We start from the raw sequence: 19,023 nt of genomic DNA, 5'->3' as shown, positions 1-19,023 counted from the left end.
AGTATTATGGGAAACCACATAGTCCGCTATATAGTATTTTCAGCACCCACATAGTCCGCCATATAGTATTATGAGCACCCACATAGTCCGAAGCACAGTATTATGGGCACCTCATAGGCCGCCATACAGTATTATGGGCACCTCATAGTCCGCCATACAGTATTATGGGCGACCACATAATCTGCCATACAGTATTATGGGCAACCACATTGTCCACCATACAGTATTATGGGCAACCACATTGTCAACCATACAGTATTATGGGCAACCACATAGTCCTCCATACAGTATTATGGGCAACCACATAGTCCTCCATACAGTATTATGAGCACCCACTTAGTCCACCATACAGTATTATAGGAAACCACATAGTCCGTCATATAGTATTTTGAGCACCCACATAGTCCGCCATACAGTATTATGAGCACCCATAGTCCGCCATACAGTATTATGAGCACCCACATAGTCAGCCATACAGTATTATGGGCAACCACATAGTCAGCCATACAGTATTATGGGCAACCACATTGTCCATTATACAATATTATGAGCAACCACATAGTCCGCCATACAGTATTATGGGCAACCACATAGTCCACCATACAGTATTATGGGCTACCACATAGTCCTCCATACAGTATTATGAGCACCCACATAGTCCGCCATACAGTATTATGGGCAACCACATAGTCCTCCATACAGTATTATGAGCACCCACATAGTCCGCCATACAGTATTATGGGCAACCACATAGTCCGCCATACAGTATTATGGGAAACCACATAGTCCGCTATATAGTATTATGAGCACCCACATAGTCCGCCATACAGTATTATGGGCAACCACATAGTCCGCCATACAGTATTATGGGCAACCACATTGTCAACCATACAGTATTATGGGCAACCACATTGTCAACCATACAGTATTATGGGCAACCACATAGTCCTCCATACAGTATTATGGGAAACCACATAGTCCGCTATATAGTATTTTGAGCACCCACATAGTCCGCCATACAGTATTATGAGCACCCACATAGTCCGCCATACAGTATTATGAGCACCCACATAGTCCGCCATACAGTATTATGGGCACCCACATAGTCCGCCATACAGTATTATGAGCACCCACATAGTCCGCCATACAGTATTATGAGCTCCACATAGTCCGCCATACAGTATTATGGGCTCCACATAGTCCGCCATACAGTATTATGGGCAACCACATAGTCCGCCATACAGTATTATGGGCAACCACATAGTCCGCCATACAGTATTATGGGCACCTCATAGGCCACCATACAGTATTATGGGCATCTCATAGGCCGCCATACAGTATTATGGGCAACCACATAATCTGCCATACAGTATTATGGGCAACCACATTGTCCACCATACAATATTATGAGCAACCACATAGTCCGCCATACAGTATTATGGGCAACCACATAGTCCACCATACAGTATTATGGGCACCACATAGTCCTCCATACAGTATTATGAGCACCCACATTGTCCGCCATACAGTATTATGGGCACCACATAGTCCTCAATACAGTATTATGGGCAACCACATAGTCCGCCATACAGTATTATGGGCAAACACATTGTCCACCATACAGTATTATGGGCAACCACATAGTCCTCCATACAGTATTATGGGCAACCACATAGTCCTCCATACAGTATTATGGGCAACCACATTGTCCACCATGTGGTATTATGGGCACCACATAGTCCTACATACAGTATTATGAGCACGCACATAGTCCACCATACAGTATTATGGGAAAACACATAGTCCTCCATACAGTATGAGCACCCACATTGTCCGCCATACAGTATTATGGGAAACCACATAGTCCTCCATACAGTATTATGGGCACCACATAGTCCGCCATACAGTATTATGGGAAACCACATAGTCCGCCATACACTATTATGGGCACCTCATAGTCCGCCATACTGTATTATGGTCCCAATATATTGCTCCTCCATACAGTATTATGGGGCACCTGCTCCTTCATACAGTATTATGGGCCCCCTGCTCCTCCATGCAGCACATTATGGCCCTGCTGCTCCTCCATGCAGCACATTATGGCCCCCCTGCTCCTCCATGCAGCACATTATGGCCCCCCTGCTCCTCCATGCAGCACATTATGGCCCCCCTGCTCCTCCGTACAGCACATTATGGCCCCCCTGCTCCTCCATGCAGCACATTATGGCCCCCCTGCTCCTCCATGCAGCACATTATGGCCTCCTCTGCTCCGGCACAGCTTCCAGGGAGCATGGTGACGAGAATGATATACTATTAAGCTGCGTAGGCGACAACCGTGGGGCCCCCAGAAACCTATTTTTCCTCTCATTGTGGCCCCATCAGGTAGCCAGCACAGCTTCCAGGGAGGGTGCTAATATTATATATGCTATTACCCACTGCGTAGGCGACCACCGTGGGGGCCCCCAGACAGTGTCAGACAGGGAGCTCGGCAGAGAGCACACAACACCACCACCACTACACAGCCGGGCCGGCACTGTCCGGCACTGCAGGACAGCGGTAGTCGGAAGCCGGCAGAGCTGCATGACCGAGGAGGAGGACACTGGACGCACTGAGCAGGCCACAGGGCTGCAGGAGTCAGACAGGGAGTCCGGCAGAGAGCACACAACACCAACAGACAGCCGGGCCAGCACTGCAGGACAGCAGTAGTCGGGAGGCGGTCGAGCTGCATGACCGAGGAGGAGGACACTGGACGCACTGGGCAGGCCGCAGGGCTGCAGGAAACAGACAGGGAGCCCGGCAGAGAGCACACAACACCACCACACAGCCGGGCCAGCACTGTCCGGCACTGCAGGACAGCGGTAGTCGGGAGCCGGCAGAGCTGCATGACCGAGGAGGACGACACTGGACGCACTGGGCAGGCCGCAGGGCTGCAGGAGTCAGGGAGCCACTGCGACTGGGCCCAGGGGGAGTCAGGGGCCCGGCAAGTCAGAGCATGATATCTCCCAACCGTCCCAATTCTCGTGGGACAGTCCTGTCCGGGACTCTATCTATTCTTCCTGCACTGCACCGACCCGCCACGCCCCCCCATGCACCCCATCCTCGCCCTCCCAGATAGACCCACCGCAGCCCCCCACAGCCTTCAATGACATCCTAGGCTGTTCTTTTCTGTGCGCACAGGATCTGTGATGATGTCACATGAGGGGAGGAGTCAGGGGTCACATGATCAGGGGCCTCTGTGTATGCAGGACTCTGCTGTGCTGGTTGTCATGGTGCTGGATGAGGTAAAGTTTCTGTGTGGGGTCAGGAGGGGTTTACAGGGTGGATGTAGTACAATTGTGTACAATTTTGGACGGAGCGGAGCCGTGTGTGTACGAGGTGTATGGAGCGGAGCCGCGTGTGTACGAGATGTATGTAGCGGAGCCGCATGTGTACGAGATGTATGGAGCAGAGCCATGTGTGTCCAAGATGTACGGAGCGGAGCCGTGTGTGTACGAGGTGTATGGAGTGGAGTCGCGTGTGTACGAGGTGTACAGAGCGGTGCCGCGTGTGTACGAGGTGTATGGAGCAGAACCGTGTGTGTACGAGGTGTACGGAGCGGAACCGGGTGTGTACGAGGTGTACGGATAGGAGCCGCGTGTACGGAGCGGAGCCGGGTGTGTACGAGGTGTACGAAGCAGAGATGTGTGTGTATTTTAGCATGTGGGCCCCATTTGAAAGTTCGCACTGGGGCCCATAACTTTGTAGTTACGCCACTGGTGACCAGAATCGCATAGTACAATTACTAATATGATTGTTCTGTGCATATAGAACATTATGTTATCATCAGCAAAAATTCTGTTTATACTGGGTGATATGGTAACAAAAATGATGATTTTTACCCCTTAATGACCCCAGCTTTTTTCGGTTTTGCGTTTTTGTTTTTCAGGCTGGAGTCACACTAACCTGCGTAAAATACGGTCAGTATTTTACATGCGTAATACGGATGACAGACCCCTAAACAGTGCTCCGTATGTCATCCGTAATCAAGGTGTGGTCGCGTATTTTGCGCATGTCAGCATCCGTATGTAATCCGTATGGCATCCGTATGGTGAGATTTTCTCGCAGGCTTGCAAAATGGACATATAATGGAGCCCTATGACAGTTTTAATAAAGAAATGAAAGAATAGATATAGACACATAGAATGCATATATATATATGTATTCTATGTGTCTATATCTATTCTTTCATTTCTTTATTAAACCTGTCAGTGTGAGTTTACTGTATAGCGCACTGAATTGCCGGCTTTGCTAAAAGACACCGGGTGCGTATTTCTCGCAGGTCACATGTGTGCTCCGTGTGTAATCCGTATTTTTTGCGCACCCATAGACTTGCATTGGCGTACTACGGGCGTAGTACGCTGACAATCGCAGCATGCTGCGAGTGGCACGGAGCGTAGGATACTGAGGAGAAATATACGGCTGGTGCGAGGGACCCCATAGAGAATCATTGGTCCATGTCTAATGCGTGCTTTTTGCGCCTCTCACGCACCCGTATTCCTCGCCAGTGTGACTCCGGCCTCACTCCCATTCTCAAAGCCATAACTTTTTTATTTTTCCATCAATATGTCCATGTGAGGGCTTATTTTTTGCGGGATGAGTTGTACTTTTGAACAACATCATTGGTTTTAGCATGTCGTGTACTCGAAAACGGGAAAAAAATTCCAAGTGCAGTGAAATTGCAAAAAAGTGCAATCCCACACTTGTTTTTTGTTTGGCTTTTTTCCTAGGTTCACTAAATGCTGACCTGCCATTATGATTCTCCAGGTCACTACGAGTTCATAGACACCAAACATGTCTAGGTTCTTTTTCATCTAAGTGGTGGAAAAAAAATCCAAAGTTTGCTACAAAAAAAAAAAAATTGCACCATTTTCCAATACCCGTAGCGTCTCCAATTTTTGTGAGCTGGGGTTGGGTGGGGGCTTATTTTTTGAGCGCCAAGATGATGTTTTAAAGGATACTATTTATGTACAGATACGATCTTTTGATCGCCAGTTATTGCATTTTAATGCAATGTCGCGGCGACAAAAAAAACGTAATTCTGGCGTTTCGATTTTTTTTTCCAGCTACGCCGTTTAGTGATCAGGTTAATCATTTTCTTTTATTGATAGATCAGGCGATTTTGAATGCAGCGATACCTAATATGTTATGTGTGATTTTTTTTTTTATTGTTTTATTTTGAATGGGGTGAAAGGGGGTGATTTAAACTTTTATATTTTTTTATTTTTTTCATATTTTTTTAAACTTTTTTTACATTTTGGCATGCTTTAATAGCCTCCATGGGAGACTAGAAGCATCCTCTCCTTGATTGGCTCTGCTACAGATAGGTGATGAGCAGATCGCCTATATGTAGCACAATTACAGCATTGCTATGATCGCCGACCACCGGGTGACGCACATAGCAATGCCTCATCCACAACCATAGAGGTCTCGAGGAGACCTCTGGTTGTGATGGCAATGCATCACTGACCCCCGTTCACATGACAGGGGTCGCCGATGTGCGTATTTACGGCCCGGCGACCAGAAGCGCTGGTTAAATAAGCGGGATTTAACTAGTTAATAGGCGCAGGTGGATCGCAATTCCACCTGTGCCTATTGTGGGCACATAATCACTGACCTCAGGGAGACCAGTCAAAGAAAACACTGCGGCAGCCTGCAATAGCGCTCAATCAGTGAAATCCTAGGGAAATCCTGGGAAATACGAATATGCAAATAAAGTCCGTGGAGCCTCATTTAAGAGTCTCCAACACGGGACTAGCCAGATCTTCCTCCAGGGAAGGACCCAGCCAAGGAGTGGCTCCTTTCGGAAACCACCATTACCACCATATTAAGTGGCCATTTAAGTCAATATCCAGCTCTTTACGAGTTTACAGATATGACAAGGGAAATACCAAGGCCAGGTATCCATCCACAGACAGCTGTTTCGGGGTGTTGCCCCTCATCAGTGTGGAGTAGGATTCTGGCTAAGTGGGAGCAATGCCTAGTAGACCAACCTCACAAAACAATCACTGACCTCAGGGAGACCAGTCAAAGGAAACACTGCGGCAGCCAGCAAAGGCGCTCAATCAGTGAAATCCTAGGTGCATTGCTCCCTGGGAAATACAAATATGCAAATAAAGTTCGTGGAGCCTCATTTAAGAGTCTCAAACACGGGCGCGGATGGATCGCAATTTCACCTGTGCCTATTGTGGGCACATGTCAGCTGTTGAAAACAGCTGACATGTCCCGGCTTTGTTTCGTCCTCACCGCCGGAGCCCTCATCAAAGCGGGAGTACTGCCGTTGGACATACTATTCCGCCCAATGGCAGTAAGGGGTTAAGCACCCAAGGATTCCCCCATGTATTGGCTGAACTAAATAGGCTATAAGACTATGGATAAAAGAGGATAGTACAGATAAAGAAAGAAGGTCACAGCGAATAAATAAGTAGCAGAGCTTAGAACACAACATTCAGACCAACAAAGCATATTCAGTCATTTTCCTGATTTATCATAGTCTTGGGCATATATCCATGACCTGTCTCCGTAATGATGAGACACAGTGTTCTCGACCAGGATACTCATGTACTGGTACAACCCGCTCCGCGTTTACCTAATGTCTAATTACAAGTAGTTCTTTGCAGGCTCCTCTCCAGCATACCTTGTTCCCGGACTGCTCACAAAATGTTGTAAAGAAATAACCGGCCCGAGAGTCAAGAAACATGGCTCGCAACATTTCTTCCATCTTGGAACTCTTCATTACACTGTAGTTTGTATCTGCGCTCTATAAACAAGCAAAACACCATGATTTATCTGTGCAAGAGCCTCGTTCTTTTCCTTTTTATATTTTAACAATTTTCCAAATATTACAGGAGATTCAATATCACAATACACAGCGTACATGAAACATACTCATTCATGCAGATCTTTTCGGTAACAAGGCTTACAATCAAATTACCCAATTCATTTCAAGCATCATCCTAAACCAAAATGGTTAGAACATTTTGTAGATGTGTTAAGTGTAACAGATCCGGGCTAAGTGCGGCCCATGGGCCACATCAGGCCCTCTGGCTGTTCCAATCCGGACCGAGACACCCGAAGGGCCGAAACAGTGACCCACGGGCTGCACAGACAGCGGTGAAAACATTGGTGGAGAAGGGGGGTTTCATGGAGAAAATACCTTTGCACATCTTTTGGGTTTACGGCTGTGCATGGGCCCTGTTGGAGCCTGAACTCAAAGACTCTGTACCCAGGAGGAGCCTATCATACTATCCAGTACTTTACAGTACTATTTCCTGGAATTTATTCCATTGGGGCCATCTAGGAGGACTGGCACATTATGAAATGTTTTAAGGATGCTATTTTTCTTGCCAGAAACTGGTTCCTTTTGTGGCGGGAGCCATAGGTAAGGTTGTTTTCAAGCCCAAGATGCAGAAGTGGCCAAGAAGTAGTGACCCTGAGTTGCTGCAACTCACTGGATGTGGTAACCCCACTGAGGCTAGTTTCACACTTGCTTTTTTTTGCAGCGCGTTTTTCCCGCAAAAAAACGCATTGAAAAAACGCATACATAAGCATACAACTGCTGCGTTTTTTTCAAGCATTTTTATGAGCATGCATGAAAAAAACGCAGCGTTTTTATGCGTTTGTATGCGTTTTTAGCGCGTTTTTACCGCGTTTGCGTTTTTTTCCAACATTTTTAGGTGGCCCCTCACACTACCCAAACCATGACTTTACTAACCCTAACCCTGACCCTAACCCTAACCCTAACCCTGACCCTAACCCTAACCCTAACCCTAACCCTAACCCTGACCCTAATCCTTAACAAAACCATACTTAACCCTAATCCTGACCCTAACCCTGACCCTAATCCTTAACAAAACCATACTTAACCCTAACCCTGACCCTAACCCTAACCCTGACCCTAACCCTAACCCTAACCCTGACCCTAACCCTAACCCTAACCCTAACCCTGACCCTAACCCTTAACAAAACCATACTTAACCCTAATCCTGACCCTAACCCTGACCCTAATCCTTAACAAAACCATACTTAACCCTAACCCTGACCCTAACCCTAACCCTGACCCTAACCCTAACCCTAACCCTGACCCTAACCCTAACCCTAACCCTAACCCTGACCCTAACCCTTAACAAAACCATACTTAACCCTAATCCTGACCCTAACCCTGACCCTAACCCTTAACCAAACCATACTAAACCCTAACCCTGACCCAAAACCCAACCCTAACCCTGACCCTGACCCTAACCCTAACCCTAAACCCCCTTAACTAACCCTAACTCTAACTCAAACCCCTAAATTCCATGGTTAAAAAAAAAAAACGCATATGCAAAAAAACGCTTACATGAGCATGCCAGTGCGCACATATGCGCATCCATAGGCTATAATGGCCCTTTTTAGCGCAAAACGTGCGCATATGTGCGCATGCGCTTTTTTGCAGGGCCAAAAAATGCAACATGATGCGTCTGGAAAATCCAATCGCACACCCCAAAAAAACGCAGCGCATGAAAATCGCATACATGCGCTTACAAGCGCGCAAGTATGCGCACCCATGTTAAAGATAGGGGAAAAAACGCATGCGCAGGTTAGCGTTTTTTTCCAGCGCTAAAAAACGCAAATGTGAAACCAGCCTGAGTTTGGAAATTGTGCACAAACTTCATTTTCACTCAAGGTCAGGACATTCATCTCTATTCTGGACCATTTAGTTGGGCAAAATTAAGATTTTTTTTATAATTCAGATCAGATGTATGGACCACATTCACAGCACATATGGTGATATGGTGCCCTTATGGTGTTACCTTCCAGAGGTCTAGGGGGTGTGTTTGACTATTATGTTTCACACCCTCTGAAATCCTATGTCACCTCCGGCAGATGAGCAGACGTTGATTTTCGCTTTGAAGGACACATGGAGGGAAAGGGTTGGTAGCAGCCTAGGGGAAAGACCAGAAAAAAGGGGGCTCTTCCTAAGCTTTAACAAGGGGAGGCAATTTTTGCATAAATGCCTATTTCCTCTGCATGAATAATGATCATCAAAATTAATAAACAGGCAGCCGATCACCTTGTTTGATGAGTGAAATTATCTTTTGGTCTGCCTAAAAAAATCATTGTTCTCGACAGCGCATCATGCTTGGTAGAGCGGCTTAGTATACATTTTTTGCAAACGTATCAACTAAATACCCTGCTTTGTTATCATATTTTTACTAGCACTTGCTGTTTATTGTTACATTTTTTTACAGCAGAGTATTTTTTCACGTTTGTTGTACTGTGTTTTTCTCTGTGTTTGAGGACAATGGGAGCCTATATGCACTAAACGTTCAGTGCACATCTTTGGTCAGCAAACAAGTAGCTGATTGGCAGTCGTTTAGCGCCACTGATCGGCTAATGTAAATGGACCTTTACACTTCATGTCTCTTTCTGGTCTGTAGGACACATTTCATAGTTTCATGGTTATTAAGGTTGAAAGTAAACATAAGTCCATCGAGTTCAGAGAGTGCTTACCAAAGACTATCATTGGGAATTTTTTTTGTGGCATGCTTCACTGTTGAGTACTTTGATAAATAATAAAACTTTGGTAATGATACACTTTGGCAATAAAAAAAAAATATTAAAAATTATACAAGCCAGACCAAAAGATTTGTCAGCAGACAGCTGTTTTGGGTCTCTGATCTGGTTAGTCTTTAAAATCTCTGGTTACTTTTCAAAGAAGAATATTTAGAATTGAGAGTCCTCAGGGCTTGATACCTTTAAATGGCTAACTGAAAAGATGGTAACAAATTGCAAGCTTTCAAGACTACTCAGGTCTATTCATCACTTCTACTCCTTACTTCCTGGCGCCGCTGGAGTGGCAGCCTGTTACAGTAGCTCCTTCTTTGCTCTCCTTTTTTCTCTTCTTTTTTATTGTTACTCCAAAGGACATTGCACTATGGAAAACCATAAGAGGACCTGGACCTTCGATGAACTTTTTACCTTGTTTTTACTTGGATCTATTGTGTTGGGAAATCCAGGAACTGAAAAAGACCCTATTGTCTACTCCAGAGAAGCTATACTGCTGCTTAGGGACACAGCAAGACAGCATGCTGCTAATAGACCACAGGACATTCTACCAGAAATAAGGAGGACTAAGAGAAGAGGTTGCAGAGCTCGAGCCCTCAGGAAAACTAGAAGAAGGCGCTATAGACCTGCTCTTCCCTCCGTCATTATGGGCAATGTGAGGTCACTCGGGAATAAGATGGACGAACTGTCGGCGCTGACCAGACATCATCGGGAATTAAGGGAGTGCAGTATGTTGCTGTTTACAGAGACCTGGCTCACCGAAGGTACTCCGGACACTGTTGTCTCGTTGGATGGCTTTAAACTCATTCGCGCGGACAGGACAAGGGAGAGCGGTAAGAGGAAAGGCGGAGGGCTGGCGATATTTGTGAATGATAGATGGTGTGACTCTAGGCATATCGCGGTCAAAGAGCAAACATGCTGTAAGGACATTGAGCTATTAGCTGTGGGCATGAGACCTTTTTATTTACCAAGGGAACTATCGCATGTAATCATGATAGCTGCATATGTCCCCCCTTCTGCGAAAGCTGATGCCGCCACTGAGGTCCTACAATTCACAGTGAGCATGATGCAGTCCCTTCACTCCCAAGCACTCCTTCTGGTTTCGGGAGACTTCAATCATGTGTCTCCAGCATCCATAATACCCGGCTGCACACAGTATGTTACCTGCCTCACAAGAGACAACAAAATATTGGACTTGTTCTTTGCCAATGTGAGAGGGGCATATGCCTCGTTAGCCCTACCGCCCCTTGGAAGATCAGGTCACAACCTAGTGCACCTCCAACCCGTGTACAAGCCACTTGTACAGAGAGAACCTGCTGTCACTCGCACAGTGAGGATATGGACTGAGGAGAGTGATGATGCTCTGAGAGACTGCTTTGAAACAACCACTTGGGATGTGCTGCAAGACTCCTATGGTGATGACATGGATGGTCTCACACACTGTATAACGGACTACATTAATTTCTGTGTAGACAACACGGTACCCACAAAAGTAGTGAGGTGCTTTTCTAACAATAAACCATGGATCAGCCCCGGAATAAGGGTACCGTTACACCTAGCGACTCACCAGGGATCCCGACCAGCGATATGACGCGGTCAGGATCGCTGGTGCATCGCTAGGTGGTCGCTAGTGAGCTGCCACACAGGCAGATCTCACCAGTGACATCGCAGGGGTCGGGGGTCGCTACTTACCTGTCAGACGCGGCGATCCTGACGTCCTCCCGCCCGCGTCCACGCGTCGCTCGTCGTCACAGCAGGAAGCGCCGCAGGAAGTGACAAACGAGGAATGATCCAGGAGCTTCTCGTGCGACCAGCGATAATCAGCGGGGAAGCCGGTCGGAGGTAAGTATCACATGCAGCGATATCGCTAGCAATATCGCTGCAACGCCACAAAATCGGTGACTTTACAGTGATATTGCTAGCGATATCGCAGTGTGTAACGGGGGCTTAAAGGCTCTTCTCAAAGAGAAGAAGTTGGCCTTCAGATCAGGTGACAAGGGCAGGCTGAGAGAGGTGCAGAAAGATCTGAAGAATCTAATCAGGCAGGGAAAGGCTAATTATAAGAGAAAGATTGAACTGAAATTGTCACAGAAAAGGATTCATGAAGTCTGGGAGGGTCTAAAGTCTATATCTGGGCATAAACAGACTGTCTCCAGGATGGTTGTAGATAAAGAGGGGCTTAATGAACTTAATCTATTCTTTAATAGATTTAATCACACACTGGCTGCTCCTGCCCCTGCATACCATTCACACCTCTCTGCTACAATAACCTCACCCCCTGCTGCAACTTGTCAACTGAGCCAGGTTCTGTTCTTCACAAGTACCCAGGTTGCAAAAGAACTGGATAAGATCAAAGTTTTGAAGGCTGCAGGTCCTGACGGCATCAGTGCAAGACTAATCAGAACCTGCGGGCACCAACTGAGTGAGATCATTACATATCTGTTCAATATGAGCCTGAGAATAGGTATAGTATCACAACTGTGGAAATTATCGTGTGTGGTACCAGTTCCGAAGAAACCTTATCCGAACGACCTTAATGACTATAGACCTGTAGCATTGACATCACACCTGATGAAGGTACTAGAGAGATTGGTTCTCACACGTCTCCGTCCTCTAGTGAGCTCGGATATGGACCTTCTCCAGTTTGCCTACAGGCCGGGCATTGGTGTGGATGATGCCATTATCCACCTTCTAGAAAGGACTCTCTCTCACCTGGAGAAACCTGGGAACACTGTGAGAATAATGTTCTTCGATTTCTCTAGTGCTTTTAATACCATACAGCCAGGTCTACTGAGAGACAAGCTGGGCCTTGTTGGCGTGGACCTCCAACTCTCCACCTGGATCCTTAACTACCTCACGAACCGACCTCAGTTTGTAAAGGTTCGGGACAGTGTGTCAGACACGGTGATCTGCAATACAGGGGCACCTCAAGGTACAGTTCTTGCCCCTTTTCTCTTCACACTGTACACTGCGGATTTTAAGTGCAACTCATCTAGCTGCTACTTGCAGAAGTATTCTGATGACTCTGCAATAGTAGGCCTCATCACAGGAGGAGATGAAAGAGAGTACAGAGATACTAACCAAGCTTTTGTGGAGTGGTGTCAGAGGAACCACCTTAGGATTAATTCCGGGAAGACCAAGGAATTGGTGGTGGACTTTCGCAAGGGAAAAAATCCACCAGTAGTGGTGAACATTCAGGGAAATGACATTGAGATAGTCGACACCTATAAGTACCTTGGTGTGATCCTCAATAATAAGCTTGACTGGGCCCATCACTTGGATGCAGTGTACAGGAAGGGCCACAGTAGGCTTTATCTGCTCAGAAGGCTGAGAGCCTTCGGAGTTAGGGGGGCACTCCTTGCATCCTTCTTCAACTCTGTTGTGGCATCAGTCATCTTCTTTGGTGTGGTGTGCTGGGGTAGTGGCATATCAACCAGGGACAGGAATAGGCTGGACAAACTGATTAGAAGGGCCAGCTCTGTCCTGGGATGCCCCCTTGATCCAGTTCAGCAAGTAGGCGACAGGAGGATACTGGCCAAGGTGAGCTACATGGTGCAGAATGATTCCCATCCCATGCATGAGACCGTGACAAAGATGTGCAGTACTGTCAGTGACCGGCTACTTCATCCTAAATGTGAGAGGGAGCGCTATCGAAAGTCCTACCTTCCTGCTGCAGTTAGGCTGTATAACCAGCACTGTCCAAAATGGAGAACGTCCCAAACAGTGAACTGATAGATCCAAAGTTGTGATAGTCCGGTTATATCTTTTTTTTTTTTCCGTATATGTACCTACCTACTGTCAATGTAATGCCTTTATGCATCTGTATCTGTACTTGTTCCTGCCTTGCTGCTGTAATGCTCTGAATTTTCCCATGGTGGGACGATTAAAGGATTATCTTATCTTATCAGGCTAGACTAATACAACATCTGAAGAATCACATATTTATACACAAGACAGCACAGAAATAACGCAATAGATAAGACAAGTGATGTGAATCAGAATTGTCATTATGGGAGAGGGTTCAACATAAATATTGGAGCAGTTCATAGATAAGGAGCATGAAAGTTTTATTGCCCTCTGATAGGCTCTAGTTCTGTGTTGTGATGACCCCAGAAGGTCTGAAGAGCAAATTCCTTAATTGATGTAAAAAGACATAAATCCAGAAAGACCTTTTTGAATCAGGGCTACCATCCAAAAACAATTGAAAACCAAATTACAAGAGCCACCAGAATATCAAGGAATCACCTGCTACATTACAAAACTAAAGATGAAAATAACCGGGTGCCTCTAGAGGTCACCTACAAGCCAAATCTGGAGGTGCTAAGGGGAGCTGCACGGAAATTACAACCTTTACTGCAAAAAGATGCCAGATTGCAATCCATATTTCCAGACCCCCCACTACTGTGTTTTAGGCAGACCCCAAATTTAAGAAGCATAATTGTCAGAAGCTCCCTGTCCCTGTCCTCTCCAACAGCTGCAGGAACCTTTCCTTGCAACCAGAAAAAATGTAAAACCTGTCCATTTATAATGACCACGGACAAGATAAAGATCCCCAACTCACATCAGGACTACAAGATCCCAGGTACTTTCAGCTGCATCACATCTAATGTGGTGTACTTAATTATTTGTACTAAATGTCCAACTGGGGGTCTGTATGTGGGGGAGACAGGGCAAAAACTGAGAACAAGGATGAATTCTCATCATCACATAATAAGAGAAAAAATAATGGATCTACCTGTGGCAAAACATTTTTGTATCCCTGGTCATAACATAATGGACATTAAATTACTTATATTAAAAGGTAACTTCAAGTCTCAGAGAGAGAGAAGAATTTCGGAGTACAAATTTATGAAAACTTTTGACACATTCAGTGCAGGAATGAATGTGTCGCATGGATTTATGTCTTTTTACATCAATTAAAGAATTTGCTCTTCAGACCTTCTGGGGTCATCACAACACAGAACTAGACCCCATCAGAGGGCAATAAAACTTTCAGGCTCCTTATCTATGAACTGCTCCAATATTTATGTTGAACCCTCTCCCATAATGACAATTCTGATTCACATCACTTGTCTTATCTATTGTGTTATTTCTGTGGTGTCTTGTGTATAAATATGTGATTCTTCAGATGTTGTATTAGTCTAGCCTGATGAAGAGACCTGCATAATCTCGAAAGCTTGCAATTTGTTACCATCTTTTTAGTTAGCCATTAAAAGGTATCAACCACTGAGGACTCTCAATTCTAAATATTCTTCTATCTACTGGCTAACACGGTACAAAGATATACAGTATTTCTTTTCTGGTTACTTTTCAGGCATTATCTGAATCGAGGATAACATATGCCCATAACCCCTGATTTTCACAAGTTGTTCTCTATCAGTAGGGTTACAAACTAGTCCTGCTTAGCTCTAATGGATGCAAAACACTTGTGATGTGATACCTCCACTGCTCAGAGTTTTTTTCCCTAGGGTGTACTCTAATTTTCATCAAAATGAAGTCACTCAGAAGATATTAAAAGTCAAGAGCAAACCTGCAAACAATCTTAACCCCTCTGACGTACATACACTTCTGGGTGAAAATACTTAGCACAAAAATTTGCAATGTAAATTTTATTTTTTTTTTCTTGGAAGACCTAAATCCAGATTAAGAAACTGATGGAATCAGATTTTACTTGGGGAATGGATTATTTGTACTGGCAAAGAGTTTATTTGTACTACATTCAACTAATCCTATGAGGTCATGAGTTTAATACTAATGTTTGTATTGAAAAGAGTCTCAGCACAGTTGTCAGGGGGACACGTCCGTGGCACGAGACCAGAGGAGCAGCCTATGCTAGTAACGTATGGAACCTGGTCTGGAACTCCCACCCTGGCAATGTTCTTACAATCTCAAGAAGGCAGTCATCGCTTCCCGAGATCCCCATAATCCATCTTTAAGCATTTGGGATTTATAACAAGCTGTATAAGCTTCCAACTATTTACACACAATCCTCTTACAATTACTAATTGCTGATGGAACGAAAAGCCTCATATTCCAAGAATGCTCAATCAATACCAAAAGTTTAGAAGATTCGGTTTACTCTTGTCTTTAGATCTTCCCTATTTTCTTTACACTATTTTAAGGCTGTATTTTCCGTATGGCCTGGGTCATCCCGTGGTGTAAAAGTCAGATAGAAATTATTATTTATTCTTGAAAGATCAGTTTCTGTCATGGTTTCCATAATTTAACGATAAAAATAACAAAAATATTGCAGCACGTTGTGCTATTTATCTCGTAAATATGATGGCATTTGTGACAAAGACTCCAACCCAGAGGTGAACACAATGTTTTTCTTGGTGTTTTGGACAGTATCCCAATTTATATTAACCCCTTCACGCAAAAGGATGTAACTGTACATCAAGATTGCAAGTGATTTCCAACAATATGACGACAGCTGTCAGGTTGAGGAGTCGCGGGTCTGCCATTCGCAGCAGGAGCTCGCTGTTATGCGCAGTTGAGCTCCTACTGCATGTGCTGGGACCGGACCTAGCACCAATCCCACCACTTTAACCCATCAGATGATGCTGACAGTAGTGACAGCAGCAAGTCAGGAATTGAACAAAGTGAGATCTCTTCATTTGTCAGCCGATCGATACCTCCGTAGTGCGATTATGAGTTGTTGATGGTTTCTAACAAGCAGGACTAACATTGGCCGCTGCTGTGCCAACCATTAGCCTCAGTCTATCAGATTCTTCTGGGATGGGGTCTGATAGGCTACCCTTCAGTCACACACTGACAGGTTACATAATACACTGTCAATACAGGGTCAAAGGATCACATATTCCAGTACCCTTTTGGGACCAATAAGTGCTATAAAAATGTTTTAAGTTTAAAGAATAAAACATTTAAAAACTCAACTTCCAGTTTTTATAATAAAAAAAATGGTTAGGAAACTATAGATAAAAAAAATCCTGAATCCATAGAAATAACACATATTTCATATTGCGGCATTCGTAATGACCATACTATATAACAATCTTTTCGATTATTGTGCACGATGAGTACCGTAAAATGAAAAAAAAAAAAAAAAAAAATCATGCTAGAACTGCTTTGCTCTTAATCTTTCCTAAAAAAAAAAAAAAAAAAAAGAAAATGAAGGAAAAGTGATTAAAAAATATATCTACAGCGCAGGGAGAAATAAATCAAAGAAACAAGCCCTCATACAGCTCTGATCTCAAAAAGATAGAAAAGTTAGGGCTCTGACAAAACCACGACCCCGTCCCCAAAAAAAAAGAAAAAAGTGATCTTCCTATTCAAAAGTAGAAAGTATAACAAAAGACGGACATGTGCACAGCAATGTGATTTTTTCCATCAGTTAAAATTTTACAAGGTGAAAACTGTTAAAAAGTCACCGCTCACTACACAATGAGTGCGCTGTCAACACTCCCCGACACAGTGATTGACACAAGCACTCACACAGTATAGTGACCGGTGACTGTAACCGTTCCCTGCACCGGCTCGATGTCTCGAAGGCAGCAGCTGCAGGGAGAATATAATTTCATCTCTGCGCTGTAGCCTCGCTTTTAGTAAACCAGCCCAAGAGAATGTAAATTCTATTTATGTGTATACTAACCCAATATTTACAGGTAAATAGCGTTTTATTGAGGTGACAGCTTCCCTCTTAAGGCATTGTTTAGTACATTTTTTTTTCAAAACACAGTAATGTAGGCAGATTCATTAAAAAAAAATATATACCGGTACATATAAAGATATTCATAAACTTGTTCTTATATTTGCATGAAGAGAAGGATTGTGTCCACTTAATGATTGTCCTGCACATTTATAGACAGACGTTTAGTATTTGCAGCAGATTTTTCTGCAGCAAAAAGCAGTGTTGGCAGGAAAAATACTGAGCATTTCTGAGTGCGTTTTTACTTGCGTTTTTTCCCAAAAAATAGGTTAAAAATGCTGTAAAAACGCTGAAAGAATTGACATGCTGCAGATCTGAAAAAACTCTTTGAAGGGAATTAAATAGAACAAAAACACAATGTGCGAACATATTCTTGAAAGGTAAATTGTATGAAACTGACAATTACCGTATTTTTCCTCCCTGCACAAAAACTTTCATATACCACAAATATGTAAAATATACTTGTAACACCAAATGTAATACCAAGCGTTTAATGAAATAAAATTACCTAATTACAAATTGTGTGTCTTTGTGTTACCAATTTGTTAAGCAGACAAAAACCATACATGTTCTTAATTGTGTACTCACTGATACAGCATCTTCTTCCACATCAGTACAATGAGACTTTGGTCTGTCTTTCTTCATGTCAACCCTTGTCCATTCAGTTTCCGGTCTGGGGCTCATGGGTATTATTTGTGTCCTAATAAAAAAATACATGAGTATGTCTATAAGATAATGTGTCACATACTTAACATGAGACAGTGTTTTTAGTCTTAAGCTGAAATTAATAATTCACTTTATACAAGGAAACTATGAGATAAAAGTTGAACACTTTTGTGTGCATTTGTAGTCCAGAAGAGAATATTGAATGGATTCTCAGGTCCCCGGACCAGCTGCCAAGTCAGTATTCTGTAGGCGTCGGACTGGAGCCCTGTGAACCATCTCCTAGAATCCCGAGTTCCTCTTTTGATTTGCTGGCCTGGTGTGATGTATTGTTGAGGTGTGATGCACACAGGCCGTCTAGTCAAAAGAGGAGTTGTGGATGCCGGCAAATAGGAGGAGGTCCACAGGACTCCTGTCCAGCATGCACAATACTGACGTGGTCACTGGCCCAGGGTCCTGAGAATTTATTTACTTCTCTCTTTCACACAGTTCTGTTATTTTCATGCAAAGTTGGTGGACTTTAGCTGGAGTGGTGGGACATAGTGTTGCCTGAGAAATTCACTATAAGGCCATGACTGGAGTATGTTTTCTCACTAAGGTGCACAGGTGACCCAAAACATGCACTAAATTCATTAGGAGGTAGATAGTCTGATTTGTGGCCCCCAACTTAATGACAAACAGTGAGATAGTCCTAATTTCCCGGCTGATACAAAGCCTACTTAAAAAAAACACAAAAATTGAGCTTGGTTTGAGTTGGTACACATGCAGCATATAAATGCATGTTCACATGGCCGTAAAGCATACAAAACCTACAAAAGACAACATGAAAAAAAGAAAATAGGGGAGGAAGCCAGAACTGCTTAATGTTAGAACGCATAAATTGAAGTGCATATGCACATAATATCCAGCTGTATTCAAAAATGAGATATTTGGCAAAAAAATTGATCAATTCAATTGAGCCACCCCGCCGCGCCAAGGCAATCTCATGTGGGGGGTCCTACTCTACATTTATAATATATACTGTACCATTACGGCCTCCTAAGAGCATGACCACATCAAGTGCAATCTGTACCTGAACATTGCTGGATCGCTCCCATGAAGCCAGATGA

The 19,023-nt window shown here is 44.2% G+C and overlaps 1 protein-coding gene across 3 annotated transcripts in view; it reads right to left on the bottom strand.

Moving 5' to 3' along the window:
* Positions 1 to 19,023, bottom strand: part of RGS22 (regulator of G protein signaling 22) — a 162,502-nt gene that overhangs the window by 94,078 nt on the left and 49,401 nt on the right. For all 3 annotated transcript variants that reach the window (XM_073550453.1, XM_073550454.1, XM_073550455.1), the window contains exons 12-13: positions 17,840 to 17,951; positions 6,674 to 6,796 (exon numbers count right to left, since the gene is read on the bottom strand). In XM_073550453.1, coding sequence (XP_073406554.1) covers positions 6,674 to 6,796; positions 17,840 to 17,951 — 235 coding nt within the window. The remainder of the gene's footprint in view (positions 1 to 6,673; positions 6,797 to 17,839; positions 17,952 to 19,023) is intronic.

This window comes from Dendrobates tinctorius, unplaced genomic scaffold, assembly GCF_039654945.1.
Source record: "Dendrobates tinctorius isolate UK_male_01 unplaced genomic scaffold, ASM3965494v1 ptg000165l, whole genome shotgun sequence".
Taxonomy (NCBI): Eukaryota; Metazoa; Chordata; class Amphibia; order Anura; family Dendrobatidae; genus Dendrobates; species Dendrobates tinctorius.
Note: the sequence above shows the minus strand (reverse complement) of the source record. Positions and strands in the feature narration are given on the sequence as shown.